Source organism: Amphiura filiformis, chromosome 12 (assembly GCF_039555335.1).
Source record: "Amphiura filiformis chromosome 12, Afil_fr2py, whole genome shotgun sequence".
Classification (NCBI taxonomy): domain Eukaryota; kingdom Metazoa; phylum Echinodermata; class Ophiuroidea; order Amphilepidida; family Amphiuridae; genus Amphiura; species Amphiura filiformis.
Genome location: NC_092639.1, coordinates 62,482,318 through 62,509,950, shown reverse-complemented (window position 1 = coordinate 62,509,950; position 27,633 = coordinate 62,482,318). Strand labels below are relative to the sequence as shown.

At 34.9% G+C, this 27,633-nt stretch overlaps 1 protein-coding gene across 4 annotated transcripts in view; it reads right to left on the bottom strand.

The window, feature by feature from the left end:
• Window positions 1-26,168, bottom strand: part of LOC140166551 (uncharacterized) — a 90,095-nt gene extending 63,927 nt beyond the window's left edge. Inside the window, exons 1-2 of one of the 4 annotated variants that reach the window (XM_072190039.1) lie at window positions 25,704-26,168; window positions 5,764-5,913 (exon numbers count right to left, since the gene is read on the bottom strand). In XM_072190039.1, coding sequence (XP_072046140.1) covers window positions 5,764-5,913; window positions 25,704-25,818 — 265 coding nt within the window. In that variant the 5' untranslated portion in view covers window positions 25,819-26,168. The remainder of the gene's footprint in view (window positions 1-5,763; window positions 5,914-25,703) is intronic. The other 3 variants (XM_072190042.1, XM_072190038.1, XM_072190040.1) reach the window with 3 other exon arrangements.
• Between the last annotated feature and the right edge of the window lie 1,465 nt (window positions 26,169-27,633).

Genomic DNA, 27,633 nt, shown 5'->3' with positions numbered 1-27,633 from the left:
CTATGGTGGTTATGGAACTATACCTCTGAATATTGGACCATTTTGGGCGCCGTAGTTTCTGTCTTAACAGACATTGTCAGATCTACTTTGTGAATTTTGAGATAATTATAATAATAGTTGTCATGTTCCCTAATAACCTGTCATATTACATGTTGTCCCCTATCTTATCATCTTCATGTAACATTGTTTTGATACAAATTATATCCAACAAGTAATACATAAACTTCACCTAACAGTAACCAATTTTGAAAGCGCCATTTTGAATAAAGCTTTACACCAGTAATTTCAGAACACAAAGCCATGTCGGTAATTCATCAATATTTTCTGTCAATTAAAAATCATGGCACCTTTTTTATTTTGAAATTCCTACTAAATGGGTAGCCAAGTTAATGATAGGTGCGTATTGTAATCTAGTTCCCAATTTATTTACTGCTTGAATAACTGTTTTACACTTTAAAAATCAAACTTGTGGACAACGGTGAAAGCGCGCACTGAAGGTGAAAAATTCCAGCGACGATTAACCAGAACTAATGAATCTCTATTTTCCATCTCGAAAACTATTTGCAGACAGTCTTTGAAATAGTGGTTATTTTACCCAATACTTGACGAATTGAGGAGAACAATTTTGTCACGTTGAATTCAAGAAGAACAAAGTGATTTCATTAATTTATGATGATTCATTCATGCTAATCCATAGTCCTAATGGCAGTACCAACGGTGGTGCTTAAACGTGTGGCATTTTGGTACCTAGGTAAATTATAGCTTTGGTTTACCTAGATAGCTGGCTTTTATATTGGCAATTTAGCAGTCGTGCCTATTGATTTAGTTTGGTGATAAACTCGGATGTGAAATTTAGCTCTCAAGGCAGAAGCGACAGCATGTTCATAGTAATCCAACGTGGACATTTAGCGCATTTAAACTCCCACCACAAACCACATATAGCTTACTCCTTGTTAATGCATGTATAAAGCGTGTGTACATGTTCATGAATTAAAATTATCTTTTAACCGAATTTGAGCAAACAAAATTGCACCATATGATATATGCGATGTATCTTCGTTGTGTTTATGTATATATTGGCAACTATCTTTTTACATCGGATCGCAATATTTGTTGTATAACTTGTATTTACCGTAACTGACTTAAGTAATTTTGCTATCACAATCGCTTCAACATGTTCAATAACAGTAATATGTTTTAACATCTTCTTTTTAATCTTGCATCAAAGCAAAATCTAGAGTTGTCACATACGTCAGAAGTCTAAATCTTATAAGAATAAAGTGATTTCATTATTTATGAGTACTCAAGTAATCTACGTCTGGAAATGCTTAACGATCAGACTATAGAATATTTGAGTACTCATAAATTAATGAAATCACTTATACTTCTGAAGAATTATACGTGACAAAATTGTCTTCACATTAACTTGTATAATAATAATAATAATAGGTATTACAAAATGACATTTCCACATACTTTTGTATTCAATACTAATGAACAGAATAACAGCGCGGAAATTAACGTAACAACAATTATAGCATGCGTTTCGTTACACGCGGTAAAAGAAGTCATCAGTATAATTAATTGGTTTTGAGGTTCATTCCCTAAATTGCAAATCACATCTCTCAGAGGGGCATCAAAACTAGTCAAAGTTGTAATCAATCGCGATCAATTTACATGCTACATTATCAAATGTCATTATAAAATCATATCGTGACATTGTTCTATTTGTTTGTAATAATTTTTGATCATTCGTTTCATCAAATTTCATCAGGTGCGCATACTGTGTGGTTGCTGTAAGGTATATAATAGTTAATTCAATGACCATATCCAGACTACAGGCATATGATCTTCAGACAGATGAAGTCTCGTGTCTACATTAGTGTATTGTGTTGGTGTGAAAATATTTAGCTCGCAGGGAACTTTCAGTGCTTTTGAAACTAATTAACATAATTTAACACCCTTTAATGTAAACACAAACAAATGTTTTATTGGGGTGTGGACAACCTTATTCTTCGCATCACATAACATCCATTTTCCAAAATAATGTAAACTGTAAAAGTTTTTAGCATTCGCCAAACTCAGTAATTTATTGTAGATAGCTTATCAATTCCATGTACGACGAAGTTTTTGTCACGTTTACCGCCATGTTTGGGCATTTGTGTTTGCCATACTAGTAAATAAATACCAACCATGTCTACACAGACATGACAGATCTATATTATTCATATTGTGGTCAGCTTGACAAATAAAATCGCTTAATATAAACTATAAAAGTAGGGTAAAGCAACACTCATCCCTGTAAAGTCCATCCAGTTTTCAAGAAAGGAAAACATTAAATTTGAATTTGAAGGCTCTCTTGACCTGGTGCAGTGATATAATTGGATTTGGCCTTCTTTTCTAAAGTTAAAATTAAGTGAAAGCATCTCTTACGTCATCTCTATATTTGGGTGCGATCCATTTTAATACAATTCAATAGTATATAGATCTGTTACTTTTCATAAAGCCCCCACTTTTGAAATCTAAAGAGCCCTACAGTGGACCACCTGTACCTCCGTGTGCAAACATTGACACAAAACAAATCGATTTCGGGTCCAATTTTGATCATTTGCATGAATATAAAAACCAGATAGGGTTAATGGAATGTATAGAGTTAGATAGTCACATTGGTTTCAATGATCGTATTCTTACACTTGTCTTTTTATTTACAGAAGGGAACTAGCTCTGTTCACAAGAGACTCTACTCAAATACTAAGCTCTCAATATCCAGCCCAATTGGGCGACTTTTGTAAATCTATCACGAATTTTAACCGTTTACTGTCCCACAGACACCCGATGGCCTAGAAAGAAAAATGAAGCCACTTTTCGGCATTTGGCTATACCCTTATTTTCGGGACTTTCTTGCCCTATATCAATGATTATGGGCAACATTGGGGAACTTTTTAATAATTTGACCCACAATTTGGGCGCATTTGTTGGCAGTTTTGATTCAGGTAGATGAACAGAGATGAAAACGTGTACTTCCGAAATGAAGGCAGTGTGCACAGGATGTGAGGGGCTAGTTGAATAGTTCCTCATCTCGAGTTACTGCGATGAAAATTGACAACGATTTTCTTGGAGAGGAAATGTCACATTTCGTGTTTGCATTTGATTAATACGAGAATTTCACTGTCATGAATTTCTGTTTAACTACTTTTAAGTATTTGTATATATAAAATGCCAAAGGGTGTATTCTATGGGTCTATCTATCGCTACCCATCCATATTAGAGTATATATATATATGATAGAAATGCTATCCGTTAATACGGAGGCAGTATCAAAATGCAAAGCCCAGCTAGAATACATGGTTAAATCGTACTATGAGCTAAAATGATCACATCCCCAACGGCAGACATCATTAACGTCTGTTCAATACTGACAGCTCAAAATTTGACCTCAATTTGAAGAGTATGAGTTTGTGTACCTAAAACATTCAAAGGTCATTATATGAATGTATCGGATATGTTGATGTTAAAGAACTTAGCAATGAGATGAGCATGCTTGTGTTTTACTATCAATGAGATTGTCCTAAGGTAACATAACATCATGAATATTGCAAAGCTTCATTTCTGGTTAGTAAGAACAGGTCAAACAACAAGTACATCACAACACGGCCAATCTGCAAGCTCATCATGCTTATGTATTATTTGGTTGTCCTCAAATAATATAGCCTGTGTTCGTAATAAATTTTCTCGCTTTGTAAAACAGATTTTATGTTATTTTCAATCAATGTGTTTTTGAAGATGCCGCACGTAACTTATAAGTTGCCGACGTGAAGTTCTAAAATATTTATAAAACCTGAGTTTCTCCATTATCGTGAATATGCAATTGAAATGAAAATATTACATGCATAAAATCGGTACATATGTGACTACAATATTGCGACTGAGTCTTTCTTGAGTATGTTGAGAGAGCCCGTTTACTGAATTGGGATAATTGAATCAGACAATGACATAATTGCATTTGGAAGCATGTTTATCTTATCGAAAGTCCAGATGCCTTGTATCATCTTGAAGAAGAAGAAAAAAAGAATCAGGACGCTTCTGCTCGTGTACATGTATGTTACTAAAATGTATTTAACATACCTGAGACTGACTGCAACACATCTTAGTCTCATTCTATTGTGTTACACAAAAAAATGCGAGCTCAAAATCTACAATATGTTGTGAAAATATAGTGTAACATTACACGATAGGAAGCAGTTGCTGAAAGAAGGAAACTCAGATTTCTAAAGCTTTATTGAGCTACATTTTTTGTCATTTCGTATGTTACACTGACAACACATTCACAAGATTGACAACCTTGAGTAGACGAGATCTAAAAACGCAATTCATTTTCACTCCTCGCTCGCGGCCATTTTCTTTCTTCGAGATCTTCTTTACTTGCCAGTATACTATAATAATCATCAGACTCGAAAGTGACAGAGGTTGTTGCTGAAATTGAGGTGTATGTATCTGTGGGTTCTGTAATGTATTGAAATAATCCATCTTCTTTACCCCTAATTCATAGCAATGGTACCTAGATTACGTCATTTACAGGCGGTGAAAACTTGAACCACACTGTTCCAATATCTGTGCTTGAACAGATGCAAAATAATGACGTATTTTTGTTGCAGGGACTAAACAATGCTAAATGAATCATGGGATGGTGGATCTTCCTATCTTTGGGTTCTATCTTACCCATAATTCATAGCAGCTGACCAGTTGTATCTAAATTATACGTCATAATCGTGACTGATGTTTCAGTACAAACATGACAAATGCAATGACGTTGCCGCAGGTACAACGGCCAAATGAGTTGTGGGATAATGAATCATGGGATGGTGGATCTTCCTATCTTTGGGTTCTTTCTATTCTTACCCATAAATCATAGCAGTTGTATCTAAATCACGTCATATTCTTGAATGTATGATGTTTCATTGTAAATACAATATAATGACGTTGCCTCAGGTACAATGGCCAAATGAATTGTGGGATATTGAATGTTTGCATTAAGCTGGATATTGTATTTTGTCTGCTGTAATGGAGAGGTAATACTTTTGTACCTCACCAATTAATGAATAACGAGTTAGTGGAAATGAAAGCACTGAAGATTATACAATTTAGGGTAATATGTGTAGACATTTAATTCCTCAGGGCCCATTTCCTTTATTCCGTTTTACATTAAAACTAGTCCATCTTTTATCCGTAGACAATAGGTAAATATAGACATGTCAGAAGTCGTTGTATTGTGTGATTGGGTTTTGGAGTTAGTTTGTTTGATAAAGAATAAGAAGACGTATGGTGAGCAATTGTTATCAAGTTTCTAGTGGATTTCTGGTAATAACAATTGGAAAACAATTATTGTATGTGTGTGTATCAAGTTGATTTCTAACATAAGGGGAACTAACATTTGAAAATTAGAATACCAAAAGTTAAGTTTCACTTAAATCGATGATTGTAATGGTTCTGATTTATAAGATAAGTCATGAAAGTATGTGCAACTTGAAAAACCCATTTTCGGTTTTTGAAAATGCAATACTTTTCAACACTATAACGTTTGTAATCAGAAATGACAAATTGCGTTGGGTATTTTTTCAACAAGACTAAACATGCTCGAAACGGTATAACAACAAAAAGTTGAATAAGTTTCCCACCACTTATTCTGAACCAAGATCAGGAATGTTTGGACTTGTTGGATTTCTTTGTTGGGGGGGGGGTATAATTTCTTCTATTATATATTACCTGTGTCATCGCCAACAGTATGATCACTACTCGGACCTGTAAACCATTGGTCTGTCGTACCACTTTGTAACTTCCAATCAAATTCGTCGTTATTTTTCTCTTGGTTTAGTATACATTGATCCTCAAAATTACAGGAAAATAACTCCGATTCTGAAAGAGAAGAAAAGAGAAACAATTGATGAGTTTAGATGCAATGGAAAAAGACTTCTCAGCTCACATCAAATATCTCATTTGTCAGATATTCAAAGGCACTAAACACTCAGATTAAATTATAGTAAGCTTAACAACGTATGAGGTCAGAATAGAGGAAACTGCTACACAAAATTGCTTTTAGTTTGCCCACTTCTACGACTTAAGCGATCTTTTGATATCACTCTTAATCACGTGGAATTGCTTGATCTGAATGAGGTCTTTTATACGATTAAGTATGCTAAGTGTATCTTACTAATAAAGGATAGTGCTTCATTTGAATAGGATCTTTTAAGTATACAAAGTGTATCTTGCTATAAAATACTAATTCATGAGAGTGACAATGCGTATTGCTCAATAATTGGAATGAATTGGGGATAATTTGGGTAAAAAGAAAGAACACTTAGAACAGGAGATCCTGTTTGGGCAGCTGCCTGCTGATGTTTTCAAAAAATGATAATAAATAAGATAATGATCCGATCAAATATCGATGTATTTAGTGAAGCTATATTATTACCTAATCTTTATATCTCATTTATTAAACATCTATAGATAGGATTAACGCTTAATGACTCTTGAATTCAAGATTCCAACAAATAAATATAGAGGAACAAGGGATCAGAATAATAATGAAAGCATGAAGTATTTACTCAAACAGAACTGGCACTTTGAAACTACCTAAAGGTATTATGGTCTCAGCTATATGAAAGAATCCGATTTTATCAAAAGCCAAAAAAGATTTAAAATATCACCTTGATCAATACATGATTGAAGATAGCAAAGACGTAACAAACTCGTCTCAGATAAAGGAATTATACGTGAATTTCCTTAAGCATTACAATTCGACAAAACCGAAAGAAACTGTTTCATGTAAATAGAAGAGCTTAGAAAGCATGCACACGCATGCAGGGTATACTATTTTTTAGGACACGTTCTTCGAAGGCTCCAAACAACTAGTTCCATTATACATAAACACAGTATAAACACGATTTAACTCCCAGGCCCTGTTTTTTACTTCTATTCCACATTGTACAATATGTTTTGTACTTTATTTTTAATACGCTCAAATGGCCTCGATAGAGAAATATATACTATTTACAATTCAGCGTGAAAATGCTTTTAGCAATATAACGGCACCAAGATAGCTGTCACTACCCTGTTACAGAACTATCTAATTCTTTAATCATGTTGGCGAAACATTTTTTATGGTTGCTGAACATCAATAGATTTGAAAAACCATCGATTGATAAAGACGAAAATATTTTGCACGATTAGAATGGTTTAAGTCGATAATCGGATTTTATAAGAAAAGAAATCTCCCTGCATGAATCCCCTGTTGCTCAATAAAAGCTGCATAAGTAGTCTGAAATTTTAATAGAGTGTTAAGAAAAATAATAGGGATGAGCAAATAAGTAGATAATTTCACCGTAGGGGCCTAGAGACGATTTTCTTTCAATCTACCTAAACAAGTGTCTTTGTGGTTAGGTAATGAAAAATATTTTCATCTCAAGAAATGGTTTGATTGTTCTCTTTGGGAGTTTGGTGAGCTTTTTTAGAGGATGTCACATGGGATTTTTGGAACTAGATTTTTATTAAAAGTTGTTATCTCAAGGGTGGAAAGTAATATTTAATATTGTTAGGATAAACGTTTGCGTATACATGCACACACACATATGCAGTAATGTCTTTATTACGATTCTTTTCCTTAGTGCAATTGTGGCGCATATTTCGTCATACATTATTGAAAATATTTTGTTATAAATGTTGCCAGTAATATTAAAAATATTCAGTTTAAATGGGCATGATCATTAATCAATGCAGGGGAAATATGCGACAACTATCGATTTTTTTCCACTGGTTAAATAATTGGAAAGTCAGTCTGAACATGAACATATCATTTATCATGATACCAAAACATGACTAAGCGCTGCTTTTGGTAATGACCAACGCCAATTTTGACGATCACCATGATCACTGTCATTGTGCACATTATTTTGGAGCCTGTCGAATTTAAGCTAATGTTTTGATTTCTAAAAATAATTTAATCTAAGTTGGTCATTTTTTTAATAATGTCATCATATATGATAGGAAGAGCAACAAATATCCAGAAACATTAATTTAAGTGGGAAACCACACGAAGCAATATGTCAGAATTATATCTTTGCTACGTGAGGTGTTATTTCAAAGAATATAGTCTTCCAGACAACTTCCATCAGAGCATATCTTCTAATATATCTGTACTTATCAATTCGTTGAACTACAGAGCCATAGAAGATGCTTGATCTAGTAAATACAGCCTATGGCTTAGTTACGCTATCATAACAAGAACATGGGACTCAGTTTCATACGTACTTATTTGATAACCAAACAGTTGCAATGATTTCAACTTACAGTTAGATTGAATTATATTAAGTCTTACTACGGGCTGTGTGCTTTACTAAGACCCATCAAAAGGACGGCAAAATAACACACGAATAAGAAACATTTATTCTGCCAATGTTTTCTTCCGCTGTAAAACCAATGTTTTTATTTGTCTTTATTACCAACACAAACAAGTAAGACGTGTACTGCCAAAATTTGTTCAAGAAAATGTACAAGGTCTATCCTCGACATACAGACAACGAGAAACATTGCGGTGGCCACTCGTATATCGACGATTCAATATAAAGCCCCAAGTCATCTCCTCCTACTAGTGTCTTTTTAGGTAAACACTGGCATTGAATAACACTTTACTATGTGCTTCGTCTATTCCATGTGTTATTTTTGACCAAAAGTATTGTCCTTGCTTAAAGAAAAAAAAAAAATGGAATAAAGGCGACCTACCACAGGTAGATCTTAAAATACCCCGAAACACAATGGTCATTATTATCTATTCTCTCGGTATCCATTTCTTTTAATTTAATCCAAGTTCTTATATTTCACACGCGCGATACTTGGTGAGTCGGACCAGAGAAGGTGGTTTTTCATCTTCCTTCTTTTGTCGCACTTGCTAAAACCATGCATAATGCCTGGCATAATGCAAATTCATTTTGGTTAAAAAGTTGTCAGTTCATATAATGAGAGTCTTAATTAATGAAAAGAGAAGCCCACCCTATACCACAATGGTTGACTGCTAATTATGCACAAATAGTGAATGAAACCATGGATGAATTTTTAATTGCTGAGGTTGGGTTGTTTGGTCTCAAATATATAGGCAGTGAAATTATCTTAATTGTCTTGTGAAGCCATCGTAAAACGTAACGCAGCAAAACAGGAATTGGGTTGCAATTAGGCGGGGATAAACAGCCCATATGTACGTCTTTACCTTTGTCATATATAATTTTACTAGCATGCGTAATTAAACCATACAATCAAGCATGGATAGTGATTCATGCAAATTACTTTTGTATCATATTATTATTTGTCTTAACGACGAAAAGGAAGCCCAAATGAAGCTTTACTTTTAGGTTAGGGCACGCACTGCGTCATAATTATATAGCTAAATTAAGTCTAATTTCCCATCTGACACTCATAATGTCCAGGTGTGTCTTTTATAAATATTTACATGACAGATGTATGGCATGCCGCAAGAAGCAAAAACATACAAATTGACATCCGGTAGATTGACCTGTAGCAAATTCATAAATGGGGGTCATAAATATGATAAAAGCACAAAAAATGACGTACTTATAAGTGGATCGTGATGTGGACGGCTAATTATTAATAATAACTTCAGTAAGACATACCATATGGTCAATACAATTTACAAGCAAACTTGTATATCATGTATCTAGTTTTACAAGTATCTTTTATAAAACACCATCTGTGTGCCTTATCCAAGGCAAACAACTTCAGGTATACTTTGGGTCAGTTCAGTTATGATTGGCAACAATTGTCATTGATCCTACCACAAAAAACAAAAGACGTACCCTTAAGTCAAACCACTATAAATCTTACCCTTAAGTGCATATTGAGGTACACATGCATGAGCTGCGCCACGAGGCTACCAGAAATCCTCAATTATGAGATGACACTTAAGAACGTAAAGCATCCAGTTTTATATATGGTGTTACATTTACTATCTTTAAAAAGATGCCAACTCATATTAAGGATTAATTATGTTGCTATAAAGGCACGACCAAGACTTCCTGAATAACGACCCAGCTTGATACAAGAAGAAGACTATTTTTGAAAAATATTGTCTGCGTCAAAATGACCAAGACTAATGTCCTCACATTAAGATGGATGATAAGCTTAGACGTCTTCTGACCTTCTTTCCAAGATATTTTCCCGCCACCAACCAGCAAATTATTTGATTAGTCAGATGGTGTTTTATACACGCTACTATTTAGATGTTACCATGCAAGTCATCAGCAAGTTTAATACATTTTGAAGAGCATCTCAATTGAACCAATATGATGGCACGTTTGTGTTCATTTGAATGGGTTTTTTTCATGTAGATTTCAAATCTGGTCGCAAAATGTAAAATTCTGAAAATTTGCACCATTTTAATGATGTGTGCACATGCAGGTCACGCAATAGCATTTTAAGGGTTTATAAGCTTTCATACATTCATCTTCAAAAATAAGACGCGGAGACAACAGGTGTCTTTAAGGGTCAAATTTTTCACTTAACCAGCTATAAATAGTCTCATATTTGATAAAATATCGGTATGATTTATGAACCTTGGTTTCATGTAAGATGCGACAATGTTAATGTTGATAAATGTGTAGACATTAGTCAATGGGATGGTCGTCTCGCATTAATGAATACCACGCCCATTCCATCAGGAGAATAGATTTATTTGTACTTTTTAAAAGAGCATCGCTATCTCAAGCATTAAGCATAATTAATATATTTACATTATCTCGTTACTCCTAAGCATTAGCAGTCACTGTAAATAAACAAATATCTCCAATAAACATGATAAAACCAAAACCAAATCAATTGTGAGCTTTTAAAAAATTCCCATAAAAAACACAGATCATGCATGCATGATTATCAACCATTTATGGGATTTACAAGTGCAGGGAAATGCTACACTAACTCAATTGTTATGATTCAATTTAGCTAAGATAAATCTTCACAGATTCAAGTGTAATATTGGACTATTATCTTTTCATCGCTTCTCTCAATGAGCTGGATTAGCATAAACCAAACTCTGGCGAGAAGATAGATCAGATAAGATGGGGTTTCACATTGCTCCAATCTTCATTCAAAATCTCTCACAAAAGGCGCCTTGAGGCTCCTGGTACGTGCGTTGTAGGTAATTAAGGCTTGTCGTAGACTCAATAGGGTCAACAAGTTAGTATATTGATTAAAAAATAGCCCAAAAAAGGGCATAGATGTCACTCTTACAAATATTGTTGTCGTTCCTTGTAGACTCGCCAACCTTCCGATCAGGATATTGGATTCCTCTCTTTTCAAGATGCACCCACTATACTATATAGCCTAAGTGGATACACGATGTATTGGCCCCCAAGCCATCTTCGTCCTTACTGTCTACACGCTGCTTTTAACCAAAAGCTTGTATCTTAACTTCCTAAGTTGTGAAGACGAGGAAGGAATTTGAAATTGTACAAGTGTTGAAGACATTGACATAGACCTGTATATGTGTGTCACGGATATTTTCACGTCTTTCAACAACACGTGTGAAAGACATTGAAGCAACAAATGTAACATTATTCTAAACATTTGCATTAGCTGCTCTTTTGTTGATAAACACGTACGTTTTGACTTTTTCTTCAATATATATATGAGCATAGGCCTATTCAGGTAAAGAATCGAAATAGCGAGTCTTAAGTTTGGAGAGATGATACAAAAATAAACAACCAACGAGTATGACCTTCCGCGCATGAATACATTTCATTAATAAATGGCTGAATAAGTAATTATATTAACAGATTGTAAATAAGTTAATTAATCATCACCAGTCGATAAATAAATAATAAAGAAAGTAAATAAATAAATAAATAAATAAATAAATAATAAATATGTATATACTTAGTATAATAGCCCTAAATCGTGAAGTTTAATATTTCCTAAATGAAAGCCATCAAAAACATTCTACTTTCCTCATAAATAAATAAATAAATAAATAAATAATGAATATATATTTAGTATAATAGCCCTATTAAAAATCGTGTCTACTTTCCTCCGTCTTTAATTTATATCCTGAAGATTAACCATTATAAATAATCATAATATAAAACGTTTTATCTTTATTCAATTCAACTTCCTTTTACAAAATAAGGTATATTTTGCGATTAACTATTCGAATTACAAATGCCCGATGCGAGGGTATAGGCTATAAATACACCATTTCAAATACGTATCATATGATTTCTTTCGAGCAATCTTATTTTCTTGTTATGAGGCGCGTGCTATGCGTGCTTTATTCGGGGTGTTTTCATTCGCAACTACGTTCTTTGTTCACGCAACCATTTTATTCACTCATTGTTTCTAATTTGTATCCCAATTCCGCAGCTGCAACACTTTGTTTTTGATAACTGCTAGAATAATAATATCATAATCATAAATGCTAAGGGCCATCCACGCTTTTACTTCTGATCTCTTTTTATTGTAATCATACCCTCTAGATAGCTAAATACAAAGAAACTGTTACAAATTTCACCAGAAGAAAAGAGAGGGCAGGACTGTTTCAACTTCTTCAACCAACTGGAAAATACAATTGCTTCCAAAGGGCCGACCTAGACAGAGACTTGGTCGTGACCTGCGTTGAAACTCAAACTCACAAACACGACAAAGTGTGATAGTTTAACTGTCACAAAAGAAGGCTTGCTTGCACCACACCAAGCCAGCTAACATTGAACTTCAGAAAATATCTCAACTCCAGCCCCGAGGACACCTGGTCAATTACAGCTAATAAATGCCTCAGTCGGGGCAAGCAGTAGGGAGGCTGTGAAAAATATGATTTGGTCTTCAAATATAATAATAGAATAAAATATGGTTTAGGATATCAGGTTTTGATAGCAGGCGAGTCATCTTGATGATACGGCTGCATGGCCACCATGTTATTTATTTTCGTTTGGGTGTGCTAAGGTAAAGTTGTTTTCATTTAAGGTGCTAAATATGTTAGAGAAACAACATTAAAGTGAAAACTTATCTATATACGAGTACAACAACTCGGTTACGAAAATGTTGCCACTTAGAGCTAAGGCACGCGTAAAGAAATCGGCCTATATTGCCACTATACTTGACCGGGCGTTCGCGTTCAGAAAGCCTCGGGTAGGCTCAGTTTTAAATACAACAGGATTATTTAGGATTTTCGAGACTGAAAAGCGACTGTAACAGTATTCTTTCCCTGTACTGTTACCGTGTGCATATGCCTATAGGCTTGCTTGGGAATGTTATCAACACCATTTTTGTAAAAACGAATTCTATAGCGATCTCCGCGATAGGAATACACAAAGAGTCCGTTTTCAATATTGGCACGCCATCCAAAATTATTCATGAATATTATGAACATTTCAGATTTAGCCTTTAGTCCAACACTACGTGCAGTAAAGATCTGTATGACTAACTGGATTACCTTATTTTGCTGTTCAAATAATGTTTATTTTTAAGGTCGATAATTAGTCAATCATAGGATTAGAGGTTATTAATTAAGTCAATTACGCATCTTAAGTCACGGAATTTAATTTCATTTCCAAACATTGAACTGCTACTGGTTTAACCTCTCACTTCCATGAATTCAGCATGTGGAGCATGTTACCTGGTCAAATGATGACACAAGGAAAAATGAACATAATGAAGGAGACAGAGATAAGAGAGGAGAAAGAAGGGACGACAGAGGAGAGAGCGATAAGACTATGCATTATACGGTATCATCACGAGCAGTAATTGGAATAACATGCACACAGTTACATCATCCCTGCCTGGTTACATGTGATAACAGTAAACACGTATGTGTAGTGGTGGCAAGGGCTGCAATCAAGGTGATTTTACCATTTCCGGGATCGTCTTGTTGCATCATTGCCCATTACTACAGGCTGTCTGTAGGGAAGAGTAAACATGAAGAAAGGACGAAAGAAAGGAAGAAATGGGGGAAATAAAGGACGAAATGGGGATAAGGAAGGCCGAAAGAAAGAAAGAAAGAAAGGACAAAAGAATGAAAGGACGAAAGAAAGGATGAAAGAAATAACGAAAGAAAAGAATGACGAAAGAATGACGAAAGAAAGAAAGAAAGAAAGAAAGAAAGAAAAGAAAGAAAAAGAAAGAAAGAAAGAAAGAAAGAAAGAAAGAAAGAAAGAAAGAAAGAAAGAAAGAAAGAAAGAAAGAAAGAAAGAAAGAAAGAAAGAAAGAAAGAAAGAAAGAAAGAAAGAAAGAAAGAAAGAAAGAAAGAAAGAAAGAAAGAAAGAAAGAAAGAAAGAAAGAAAGAAAGAAAGAAAGAAAGAAAGAAAGAAAGAAAGAAAGAAAGAAAGAAAGAAAGAAAGAAAGAAAGAAAGAAAGAAAAAAAAAAAAAAAAAGAAAGAAAGAAAGAAAGCAGTAACTAAAGAAGCCCAAAGAAAAGCAAAAAAAAATGTTGAAACACACAAAGAATCTAGAATTTCATAAAGAAGAAACAAGACACTTTTCCTGCTAGATAACATGAGAGGACGACGCATCGCATGCAAAAGTATGTTGAACCAGATTCATTATAATTTGCAACGCATGTTCCAAACTCCTATACCTCAATAATTTCCTTGTGGTAATTCGGTTCCTTCTAAAAGTTTCAGGTTCAACCATAAAATTTCCTGCTAACAATATTTTCTAATTTACGCCGTAGGACCAATAAAAATATATACGGTCAGGTGGAACGCAGTAGGGAAGCCAAAAATATCACAAACGATCGTGACTTTGGCTGGAAATCACTTAAAGTATGTGCTGTTCTTGTAAACCGACTTATAAACCACCCCGGACATCAAAAATATCCTGCGCTGTGCGTATGACATTCTTACTTTGCGACTTGACTTCATTTTGTAGGAAAACCCCTTGCAGCAAAACTGAAAAAATGCCTGTCCTATGGCATCCATTAATCGAATACCATATAAAAATCGTTTGGTTATATGCTGTAGGGGCTACAGGTGCTCTGCGCTTTAAGATACTCGTATTATTATGATAATGAAATGCTGGAGCAAGGGAAATTTTTCGGCTCTTGAAGTAATAAATAAACCTGATGATAACGGGGGAGAGGCAAATCAAGCCCAAGTCACCGAGTGATCGTGATATAAATGAGTTTCCGATTTCCAAGACAATACCTAGAGACAAGAAAACCTCACGTATTTTACTGAAGGCTTGTTAGATTGACCAACCCTTAAGCATTTGTAATATACACCGAGTATAGCTCGCCAAAGCAACAGGAGACTAGCAAATTAAGAGAAAATTACAAGACACGATTATTGCCTCGGCTTGCGCCACAATTCTTTAAACTATATTTTACAGTAGTCATATTTCAAGTAAATTGAAATGATATGTAACAATGAAAAGAAATACCACTCTATTTAAGTCAATCTGAGAGGTAAATACATTTGAGGGCAATACGCAAAAAATTATACTTTTCTTTGTTCACGTCTCTCCACGTGCGACTCAAAATACTTCAAATTACTTGATATAACATCCTTTTACCTCACTGCTATTGATGAAAATCTTCGCTACAGGCATCTCACAATCCGATATTGTAAACAACGTAACAAAGGTCTGTAAATGATGACCTTAAACTCAGCTCTCTCTCGAAGCAACATGAAGAACTTTAGACTCATTGATTTTATTGGATCAATATTAATTCTTCAAGTGTATTTAAGTTTAGGTTTTCATATTTCCTGTGCCGTTATAAGATTTCATCAAGTTTATCTTGCAACCTCACGCTCAGTTGGACATGTGAACGTCTTAGGCAGGGGCGTAGCCAGCTTTCTTGGTCAGGGGGGGGCAAAATAAAATTTTGGGGGCACAGACGAAAAAAATTGCAGTTGGATCATACAATACATATAGAGACTGTATGTCTTCGAGCTTCCCGAAAAGGGCCTTATTGGGATGAAGTGTGCGCGTAGCGCGAAAAAAAATGGTATTTTACACTATTTTCGCCCATTATCCGGCTAAAAAAGGGCTTTATTGTTACAATGTGCGCGCGTAGCGCGGACAAATTTTGTATTTTACACTATTTTGGCCCTGAATTTTGCTAGAAAAGGGGCTCCTTGCCCTTTTTCTTTTCCTTTGCCCTCCTGATTTTCTCTTTCATTTTTTGTCAGAGGGGCACTTTTTCTTTCATTTTTTGTCAGGGGGGGGCACTCTGCCCCACCTGCCCCCCCGCTGGCTACGCTACTGGTCTTAGGGTAGTATTCGGTAATATGGAATGCGAAGGCTTTCAACAAATGTTTAGCAAGTAACTTTATACTATCAGTGACCGTGGATATGTTTTGCTTGAAAATACAAAGTGTTTCGAAAAGAAAAAAAAAGTTATAAAATTGATAGATTAATTGATGTCAGGAATATCTTATTGAAAGTTACGCAAATAGTGTTGTAAATGTGTGAATATGTATAAATAAAATGATGATTTATGCATAGATCACTTTATGGGGTATAATTTTAGACTTTCAGTAGATAAGTACAAATATTTAATGACGTTTTCCTTCCCTTTGTGCCCCTAAATGATTTTAAATTTTTATCAGATAAGATCCAGAACATTTCTTCGCTTCCTTTGGCACAAACAAGAGTCTCTAATGACTCGTTTTTCACAGTACATAATCACATAAATATCTTTTAGTGAAATTGTGACGCGGTTGTGGTACAAATGTCATTTCATGTTTAATGCATAAAATTGGTTTTCGTGTTTTTCTTTAGAGACCGTCTGAGTGCTTGAGTTGGCATAAACAAAGATACCGATGGCCCATATTTTACAGTACATAGGACACATGATGTATCGTGGGATAGTCTGAACGGAAATCTCGCACATTCAAACAAAATGAATCAAATGGTTGAACAGCAGGTGCAGAAATGTTACATCACATGTTTCATCTTGTTTGTTTATTTGTTTGTTTGTTTGTTTTTCATCCACTTTCTTTGTCTTTCATTTGCTCCATTTTAAAGTTTTTCTCCATTACAACATAATTTGAACTTATTAGCACCGGGTTATTGCCTTAAGGCCCTATCTGCAATAGTTGCCCTATAGACATTTTACAATATCTACACCTATATTCTGCGCATCTAAACAAATATTGCATTTGGCAGCTATTGTAGATATACCCTTCTTGCCCTAAACCATTGATTTGATAAATCGTGATGAACGAAGAGTCAAATTACTTTTGAGAAATACGTTTACTAGTATGTTCCATGAGAAATAATTTGGCATTATGTTTACAAAAATAATAATCGCTCTTAGAAGCACAAAAAAATGAAATGCCTTTCGTAGCAATAATTTAACTCTTAAAAATGGTATTCCGTTCATGGATTTCTGGGATGTACTTACATTATTATGTTACAGATACTGTAGTCTTATTCTAATATTATTCTTAGTGCGCGCAGACGACATCAAATTTCATAGTAACAGTATAGTAACATACAGGTTTTATGCCGTTTATATTACCAGATTACAGACAAGCAAAATAATAAAACCGATAAAAACAATAATTTACATGATATGTCAAAGTACATGCACAACACATGGTTTAGAATATTGAATCCAAATCGAATGTAGAGACAGTACGTACATGACGAGCAGATGCACAAATCTGATTAGAGCAACGGTAATTAAAATTGATTTAAAATTTGGTTACATAATGAGGATTAATTAAAATGGCTACGAACTTATGCTATGTGTAGTCTTAACGCTTATCCGATTGTAAAGGCACAGCTACACGAAGAATATTTTTATTGTAAATATTATTATTAATGGTATTTTTTGTAATAATCATATTTAATTAAGGTCCTTTATAACTACACTGCAATATACAATGTATTTTACATTGAACTTTCAGTTTTGTGTAAAACAAGTATTGTATAGAATTTTGTCTTTTTCCATTTGAACTACGTTTTACCAGAAAGGTCATTTAGGTATGATTTATTAGCAAAAATCATTATGCTGTGCTGTCTCCTTTTTGTTATTCGAATTAGAGTAATATATGATAAATAGGAAAATATGGTTTTGGTGTTAAATCTAAATGATTAACCAAGCGACGTGAATATAATAAAATGATACCCATATTATCTATAGACAAGATAGGCATAAATCGTGTGATTACCAAGTATGAACAAGTTCATTTGGCAGGTGATCATAGTCAGGTGTTGGTAACCTGGTCCCTATGATGAATTAGACTAGTTCTTCATTCGTGTAGAAAAAACAATTACCGGTAATTACAGTCATTGAAGGTGTCCCTCAGACATGGTGTTGGTAATTAAGAGGGGTGTAAATTGGGCAAAATTGGGCAAAATTGAGTATTTGTGGTTTTTGCTACAACAAAGTTACAAGCACGACTCCTAGACCTTTCGTATAGATCAACGTTCAAGCATGGTTCAGCTGCATTTGAGCACGGTTACCGATTTTAAGAACCACACATGACTGAAAAATATAGGTTTTGATTTATTGACAGATAATAATAACCAAATACTCATTATGTCACAATATGAAATCATTTTGATTCTTATCATTATCTTATGATGTTCTAACGCGATACCATTGTGATTCTTACACCATTTGCAACATTTATCTTTTTATCATGGTTGGCAAAGTGTGATTGCTATTGAAAAGTTCCACCAAGTTTATTTGTCTTTTTGGTTCACCGATATTGTATACGGTTATTTAGAGGTGCAATTATCAAGGGTGCTGGTGCATGAAACTCCGCATTTGATTTTGCACGAGTTAACGAGATAACCATCAAAACACAACAGTAGCCATCTTGGATTCGGTTCATGGTTCGGTCTAACAATTGTGTATATTTTTACTGATTTAGATCAAATTCATAATTCAGCTATATTCCTGAGTAGTTTTTATCCTTTGGCAAAGGTTTAGGCTTAAAAAAGCCTAAAGGCACATTTACCATTAAAATGTATCCATATGAACCAAAAAACACGGCAGCAGCCATGTTGGATTTATCTAATCGAAACAATTGCAAAAATATTCAATCTGTTGTTTATGTTTAGTTGCGTTCTACATTGGCAAATGCAAGGCCTAAATAAAGGCCTAGGGAAATGTTGACCATTAGTACAGTCCATTTGTCAATATACAATACTTCTCTGGTTAAGTTTCTGCAAGCGAATACGACTAAAATATAGAAAATATTGATGAATTCTGAGCAAGGAGCAATTAAGCCCCGCCATTTTAGGGCATGTGCATTGATTTTCCTCTCCACGCGTGACTAGCATATGTCTTTTGTGTTTGTCCCGTTGCAATTCTGATTTTTTAAGAGCAACTCTGGGGCGCTAGGAGACTTCTCGAGTTCAACCCCAACCTAATTTTTATCAAACATAGTAAAACGAAGAGCAACATTATTCCGTTTTATTCTGCAGGGTAATATGGCAAAATCAATAACAATCTTCAAATGAAATCTGTCAGTGTAGACAATATTCGTATTGTAAAAGTTATTGAGCACTAACATGACATCGTATGACATGCATGCAAATTCGTTATGTTACGATTATTTTACCAATATATTTTCTTTGCTTACCAAAGTGAATAACAAGCATTCATACCCTTAGCAATACAGCGGGTTTATTTAACCCATACATATATTTGTATCTCTTAAGTTATACTTGCAATGTGAGGTTATGTGAGGTTTTAATAATAAAACCAAAGCACCGTTGAATGCTGCATCTGCGAATCTGTTGCGCACATTTTTGAAAACTTTCTCTTCAATAAATATCTTCATGGTATTTTAGATTGAATTGTACAAGTTAGCCTGGTTATTAAATATGAAAACCCGTTCAAGTCTGTGCTTGAATTTCATCGTCATGATCCTACAGCCACGATAATCCAGGTGCACAATAAAGTATCAAGACCTTAATATATTTTCATATCACTTAAAGTATAACTAATATTTTATGAGGTTTCTGTGTCAGTTCAGTGTGTCTTATATAATTCTTGTAATAAAATGCTAGTGGTGGCAGTATCTACAAGTAAGTAACATAACAAATACTGCCTTCTTGCTTGGAATTGAATATTTTCATTTCACAAGAGGCCAACACATTGGCATCTCAAACACATCATCTGTCAATACGAAGTTCTTTAACCCCGCTATATATACGTGTACATTAGCATGACATTTGATTGTGTTGCGACAAAACTCATCCTCCCAATTTGAGGTTAGATTTTAAGATATGATTGTGATTGGAGGTTAATGAACTATGTCATTGGCGACGAGGTCCTTTTGGATAATAATACTTTAATATCCTGAGGTATATAGTAGGTTAATCAGATTTAACATGATTAGGACGATTGTTCCAATGTTGTCATGGTTTTGGGAGTTTCTATAATAAACATTACTGCAAAATTCGGTATAGATTTCATTTTAATCTTGGTACAAATTTAATTTCAACAAGAATGTTTAATATTTGAATGTATAGAACCTTTCCAAAGTATTCATGAAAACAAAAATAGACCTAAAGGCTCTACACATGCACCTTTAGTCTGTATCCAACACAAACTGAATATTGACAACTTCAATACAAAGCCTGACATATCCAAAACATGATGTAAGGATATCTTAACGCTACATGTAGATATTTAATTTGTTCATGTTCTAGATCATCAACATGAATGGATGTCCTATTGTATAAAAGATATAACCATAGGGCTAGCTTTCCTTGCCAATAAGACCTGAATAAAGAACCCTTTTCACTGTGAATGAAGACGCGGGCTGTATAGTTCCGCTATAGTCATGATAGTTGCATGATAACAATTACTATCACTTCACTACGTAAAAGAAACAAATGTTGCGCTAGCTCTTCATTCTCACCCTTCTATATTAAAATGGAAAGCCGAAGGTAAACTTGGTAGGAAAAAGAAGAAAAGAAGATAATAATTAAAAGGAAAATCTACAAAGAGATAGTGACACGGGTCAACGGCCTAGAGATACGGACGACAAAAACAGAATCCAAATTGCATGCATCGTTACCCCCGATGGGTAAAGTACAGTATCCTAATTAAAAAAAAAAAAAAAAAAAGGATTCTATGGATGTCGCCAGTGACTTTATCATTAAAATCCCTGTCATTTAGTATTCTATGCAGGCTACAAAAGATACGGAGAGTGCACACCTTTTCATCCTGTCGACCCGTGATTGATGGAACTGTTCACCACACTTTCCACCACACTTTTCCTTCATAATAGACTGGGTCCATACTCTCTGCCTTCTGGTATATACTTTGGCCTGCCTTAGTATAATTTTGGTGAATTGAATGAGGATTTTTAATTTCAATAACACTGCAAGGGTTCAACTGCGGGCATATACCCCCTAAGAAGAAGTGAAGACAATATCAGTATAAAGAAATACCAGTTAAATGGAAACAATTTTGTAAAGAATTGAAACAGTTATTTTGCCCAGACCGTATATTTAGTCTTGGTATTGACATGTCGTTTACAAGCGGAACGTATCAATTTTGTTGTTGGTTAAGACATATGAGTCGACTATAGAACATCTGTGCTTCTTTTTTCATGGATCGATGCTGTGGCTTCTTGTAATGTAGAAGCAGAGCTAGGTCAACAACATGGGTGAGAATTCATTCATCAAAATATCATTATGGTGATTATAAACTACTTGATATATTGAAGAAATTGCCTAGATGCGATATATTATCCAGTGAACTGGAAAAAAGCAACATTTTGTTCGAGTGTTGTTTCTGGCTGTTTTTTTGTTCTGACGCATGCACAGAGCCAATCATGGAAAATCATATCCGATCTCTACAGGCCTGACTTATATATTGGCATATACATAAAGAATTTACTAGTATGTTGCATGAAGAAAATTTGCAATATTCTCCTTGGAATAAAATAAATTCCTTTTCATCACCTCTTGTTGTAGTAGTTTGTCCCGGGAGTTTGTCAACCGAGTGAGCCTCATACATGACAAATTCGTTCTTCTAACAATCTCTTTTAACGAGACAGAATTCAATCAGGAATCAAGATGCCAAAAGCAGGAAACTATTAACTAACATGAGACAGCTGAATACATAGCCAAAGCTATGACCATGATAATAGTCGGATTATAAATCAACCATCCTTAAACTTAATTTTTAGAACAAGTGTGAAAAATAAATAAACCATTTACCGAATAACAGAAGACCGTTAAGGTGTTGCTAATGTGAACTTTGCTTTAAATAACATACCTCCCCTATGAATTAAATAAGTATGGTGAAACAGATTTCTGATGGGTTTTGTGTTGCAGGTTCGCGTTGCATCGCCGCCATGGGCTAATCTATTTAAAGTCTACACTCCCCCTGTAGAATAGTTTGGAAATATCTACCACAGGGGGAGTATGAATATATGGAATGAACACATTGGGCTATTCCAAAAAATAGGTGCACACTCCCTATAGAGGAGTAAATTTTCAATCAAAGAAATGTCCGGATTTCCAAGTCTGCTTTCTGAAAACGACTGGAATTCCAGTTGCCAATGTTACTGGAAAAAGCTTGGAAATCCAATCAAATGAAGGAAAAATCACGGAAATGTTAAAAATGAGCTCTCAAATTGAGGATTTCTGATTTTGAACTATTGTTCTGCCGGATTTGTTTGCCTTTAGGCACTTTAAAAGTCTGGATTTCCAACAGTCACGACTGGACAAAAAATCCGGATATCCGAACTCCTCTATAGGGGGTGTGCATCTATTTTCTGGAATAGCCCATTAGATAACTCGATCTGAATTTGTGAGAAAGATTTTACATGACTCTGACATGCAGAGGGATGGTGAGTGTCAAATAAGAGTTGATTCCATTTGAAATTCATACTCCCCCTGTGGTAGATATTTCAAAAACCTTCCACGTGGGAGTGTGGACTTCAACTGGAATAACCCATTATTCAGATGACTGCCAAACATGTGTTTTTTTAAAGGGAATGAAGTGAATGGCATCTCTGTTTATGACATGGCATAAATAAGAGATGGGTTGTAAACGGGGATGGTATTTATTTGTCTTGTGAATGCCAAGGCATGAGAGAGTGTGTTCGACAGTAATGGACTTTTAATTGTGAAATGACCGTGAAATTGTAGGTTATACACAAGTATACCGCCTTGAAGTATATCAAGGATGATGAGAAAATGGAATATGTAAAAGAGGTTTCAATGTACTAGTCTATAGCTACCATCAAATTCTGATCTTGACGCGATAACAAATAATGACCTATCTAAAAGTAGAACACATTATTTGAAAGTTAATAAGCTTAACTATGCAGGTTGCCCATATGAGCATTAAAGGTGATACTAATACTCTCATTTATCGGCCCACATCCGTAATCAAATTCAATTTGTTGAAGTTCATAAATAGACCCATATATGTTGTCAATTAGATCATTGCTCCTGTGTGTAAATATGCATGTCTTTTCAAAGACAATGTACTCCCTGTCTCCCAATTCGACAAGCACAAAAACTTCAACCAGCCAGCCTAATCCTATCAATATACGCAAGCTGTTATTTAACTTCAAACCTAATCCCTATTGCACTTAAGTATATTTTACAAGATCAAGACTTGAGTGACTACTTAATCAATAGGCTCATTAATAGCTTAGACAAGTTTGCCCATGACTAAGACTCGTCTATTGTTCTTGTTTTTCAATGTTTTGACATACAAGCTCAAGATGAATGAATGGGATACTGCGGATGCATGAGAAAGGAGGCATAGAATTCGTCAGGCTAAATTTATTTGCATTAAGATGGCGTCGGCGTATAAGGCCCGCGTTTTAAGGTTAACTTCACTTTTTAGTACCTGTCGTGTGTACTTTCTCCATTGTTACCAATTTCAATAAGAGGGCCATACAGAAGCTGAATTGCTGTGATTATTCTGATAGACGAACTATTGGGAGTGTTTGCAGAGTATATTGGTACAAGACTCTTGACCCATTGGAACATTTAACGCACTATTTGGTCTCATAATAAAGTAGCTAACACTCAAGCCTCAAAACATAGGAAAGCAAAAATAGAACTTATAATAAATTAATGGAGAGTACGGTTGAAGTGCTGTGAAAACTGTCGTATGGAAGTAGCCAATTTCAGTAATTAATTATAAAATAATATAAGATCACATCTGATGAGAGCGGCCATTTTGAATTATGAACACAGTGTTGGAAAATGGATGATTACATGATGAAGCGAATAAAAACATTATTATAATTTATAAAGGACCATATTTCACATGTTATTTTTTAGCATCTTGACATAGTGCACAACCCAAGCCCATATTAACATTAAATTGAAAAGCATGTTCAATGAAGGGTATAAGCCAAGTTCATTGATGGTTGCTCATGTTGATTAATAACATCATTGATTAATGATGTTACAACAATAAATGATTAAATATTTCAGACAAGAAAATTATGTTCACACCTGTGTGTAGCCTGTTTCTTTGACAGCTCAATTTTTCCATTTTACGACTTAAATATAGAAGATTATTCTGCACATTCTGAAAGGAGCTATTTGTAACTTTCTAGAAATAATAATAGCCAAAAGTTGGAATTAATCCCCGGTCAATGTTATACACAATACAGTCACTTGATTCGAATAATACAAACCCAGGGTTAGCAACTTTAATCACTGAGTAAGGTACCAAGTATGGTACACAAAATTGCCCGAAGTGATAAAACTATAGGACACAGTATTGTATCATAAAACGTACCATTTTATGACAATAGCGTTTACTCCTTGGAATAAAACGGCACTTTAATCAGGTTATAAGGCTGATTTATAGCTCCGTGCAAGTGCTAATAGGTCGAAGGTTCACTAGGGTCCTTTAAGATATCTAGAATATTATTCCTTGGTAGTATTGTTATGTACATACAAAATTGTTATCACACATTTTATATGGGCATTTTATGAGGTGATATAAAAGATACATACATACATTAACGGGATGGGAATTCCCACAAATTGAAATTTCTCAAAATGATTTGAGTTTGATCTCAAATATGCAGGGTAAAGTTCGTACTTTAGAGGCTATTTGTTCTGTGTGAATTTAACAGTGATTGAGCTTTTGATGTTTCGCAGAGACGCAAGGGAAATTAGAGAACCTCTTGAACGTGTTGATAGCATACACTGGTGGGAACCAATGGTTTATTATTTAGTTCAGAAACCCATACATGTAGCGCATATAATCTGTTACACCCGTTCTGGTCATGCTGGTTCTAAAGTTCATGCAACCATAGTACTTTTTTCGGGTTATGGAAGTATGATTTCACATAAACACAGCCATAATAACAAATTTTAACTTTCTTTACCATGGTAAATTGGTAAACGGATTTTGCTAGCTAGGTTTAGCCTAGTGTTAACAAGATACGGAAGTTTTGAGAAACATTGGTTACTATGTTGCTTAGGTATTAATTTCGACTTTATAACCATGTTAACAACTATGACTAACTGCTTGAAAATAAATCATGCACTAATTAGGCCAACAAGAAATGGTTCTACAGCTTTTCCTGTTTATAGGCCTACATGTGCATAATATTTGGTTGAACACTGCGTTAAAGACCTTGTATACCAAAGCGATAAATTTGCCATTAGAAACAACAATTTGTCAACTAAAATAACTTGGTGATTGCATTTGTCATCGATACCAGTTTTCAAAAGTTGTAAATCATTCTTACCTTGCTCTGCAATTGTTATTCCTAAATTTGCTAGTATTATCCATAAGAAAAACATATTAATGAGTTGTAGCGGTAAAAGCACGTTCCAAAGTGGTCGTTTTTCCGTCATCGCCATGATTGCAGGCGATCGTCGTGAATCAGTTATCGCCTACCGTAACCCGTGGCCGCCTTCACTCGCGTGGCAGCTCCACCGCTGTAATGTACTTGAATGACTCGATGAAAGATATATGAATGGGTATAATAGTAGGGCGCCCACACATATGCACAGACAGAACAGAAACACAGCCACTGCGCACTTATCGAACTATCGAACTGTTTACTGATAATATTTGGAAATAAGGCTCCTAATATTTTGGTGACTATGGCATAGGGTGACCATCCGAGCGCTACACACACAAAACAGATCAAAAGTCTTTTCAAGTTTTGAATCACTGTTTGAGGCAACTTTAATAATGAGATCATAAATGAGATAAATGGGTAACAAAGTTAGATGGGCGGCGCACTAAGTGACAAATGACAGTCAGCAAAGCTTGAGCGCTTTTAAAAACAGTCATTTAAATAAAGTTTGAGTCACACCATCAACTGGTGAAGTTCGTGACCTCCTTAAGCAGATGACGCCACGAGGTTCATTCTGAAGAGCGGTTTGAAATGAAAGAATCGTGGTAACATGAATGAATACGACATAAAAGACCCCTCTTTTAACGTCGGTTAGCATGGATTCAGATATCAATCAATATGTGGCTAGATTTATTTGTTTTCTAGGAATGCTTGCCAGGGTTCCAATAGTTACAATTTGAGTTCAAAATAGTTAAATTTCTTTTTAATGATACTTAGGGAGGTTGCGGCAAAACCATTGAATAGAAATTTGACAATGATCGTGAACTTTGTATCATCTTCTTACTCATTTTAATGATACCTTTTTAATTAATTCCGTAATTAACCTTTGGTGAGGTAATTAACCATGCAATGAGTCCTGATCCTGCGGGTCCTGCACCGCAGATATTGGGGTCTGGTACCTGCATCCTTTATGGGTTGACAGAATTTCAATATCATGCCGGGGCATTCACTGAACGATTGAAGGCGGTTGTGTGTCGTGGCCACGTTGATCATTGATATTGATCCCCACTCGCACCACCGGACCCCATTTTTTGTTTTACTGTCACCAAAAAAACCTTTTTTTTTCAAGAATTCTGAATTTATTTCTGATAATCTCTCACGAATGATTCCTTTATTATTTGTCTAAACTCACAAAATGTCATTACTTTTCTTTGAATTTTCGACAATAAAAAATAAAATTTGGATGACCTTTTGACAATTTCGTATCAAATTTGGTGGCAAATCTCTTTTTTAGAAGTACTTCCTTGTCCAGGAGAATTTCAAGTTGCAGACCGTCGTCTATTTCAGTATATATTTTTAAACAATTAAGCCGTATTCAGTTTTGCATGGTGGGCATGTATGTGAATTCGAAACTTTCATTGACATTATATGATTTGATAGCAAACATTCGTTATGTACCAATATGGGCATTGGCATGAATGGCGGTGTTTCACAATACTGTCATGATGTCAAATTGTATTCCATATTGCAAATACCTTCTCATTTGCCTCTTAGACTTTTTCCAGCGCCTACTTAGCACGGTACCAGACACTCCAAAACGCGTTCATACTGTGCCAAAACTGCCGTATCTTTCTTAAATCTTGAGGTAACAATCTGGTTTGCTCGATAAATGATAATTTGTTATGTTTACATTCAGTACTTTTAGCTAGATAAAAATACTCAAAAGTTCAAGAGTAGCAAATTTGGATTTAAACACAACATGTGTGAAATACTTTCTATGGAGGAAGGAGTCAAAAGTCATAATTTTTCTCATTTTTCACTCTTTACAAGGTCAGAACTTGGCAAAGAAATGGGGTATTGACCTGGTTCGGTT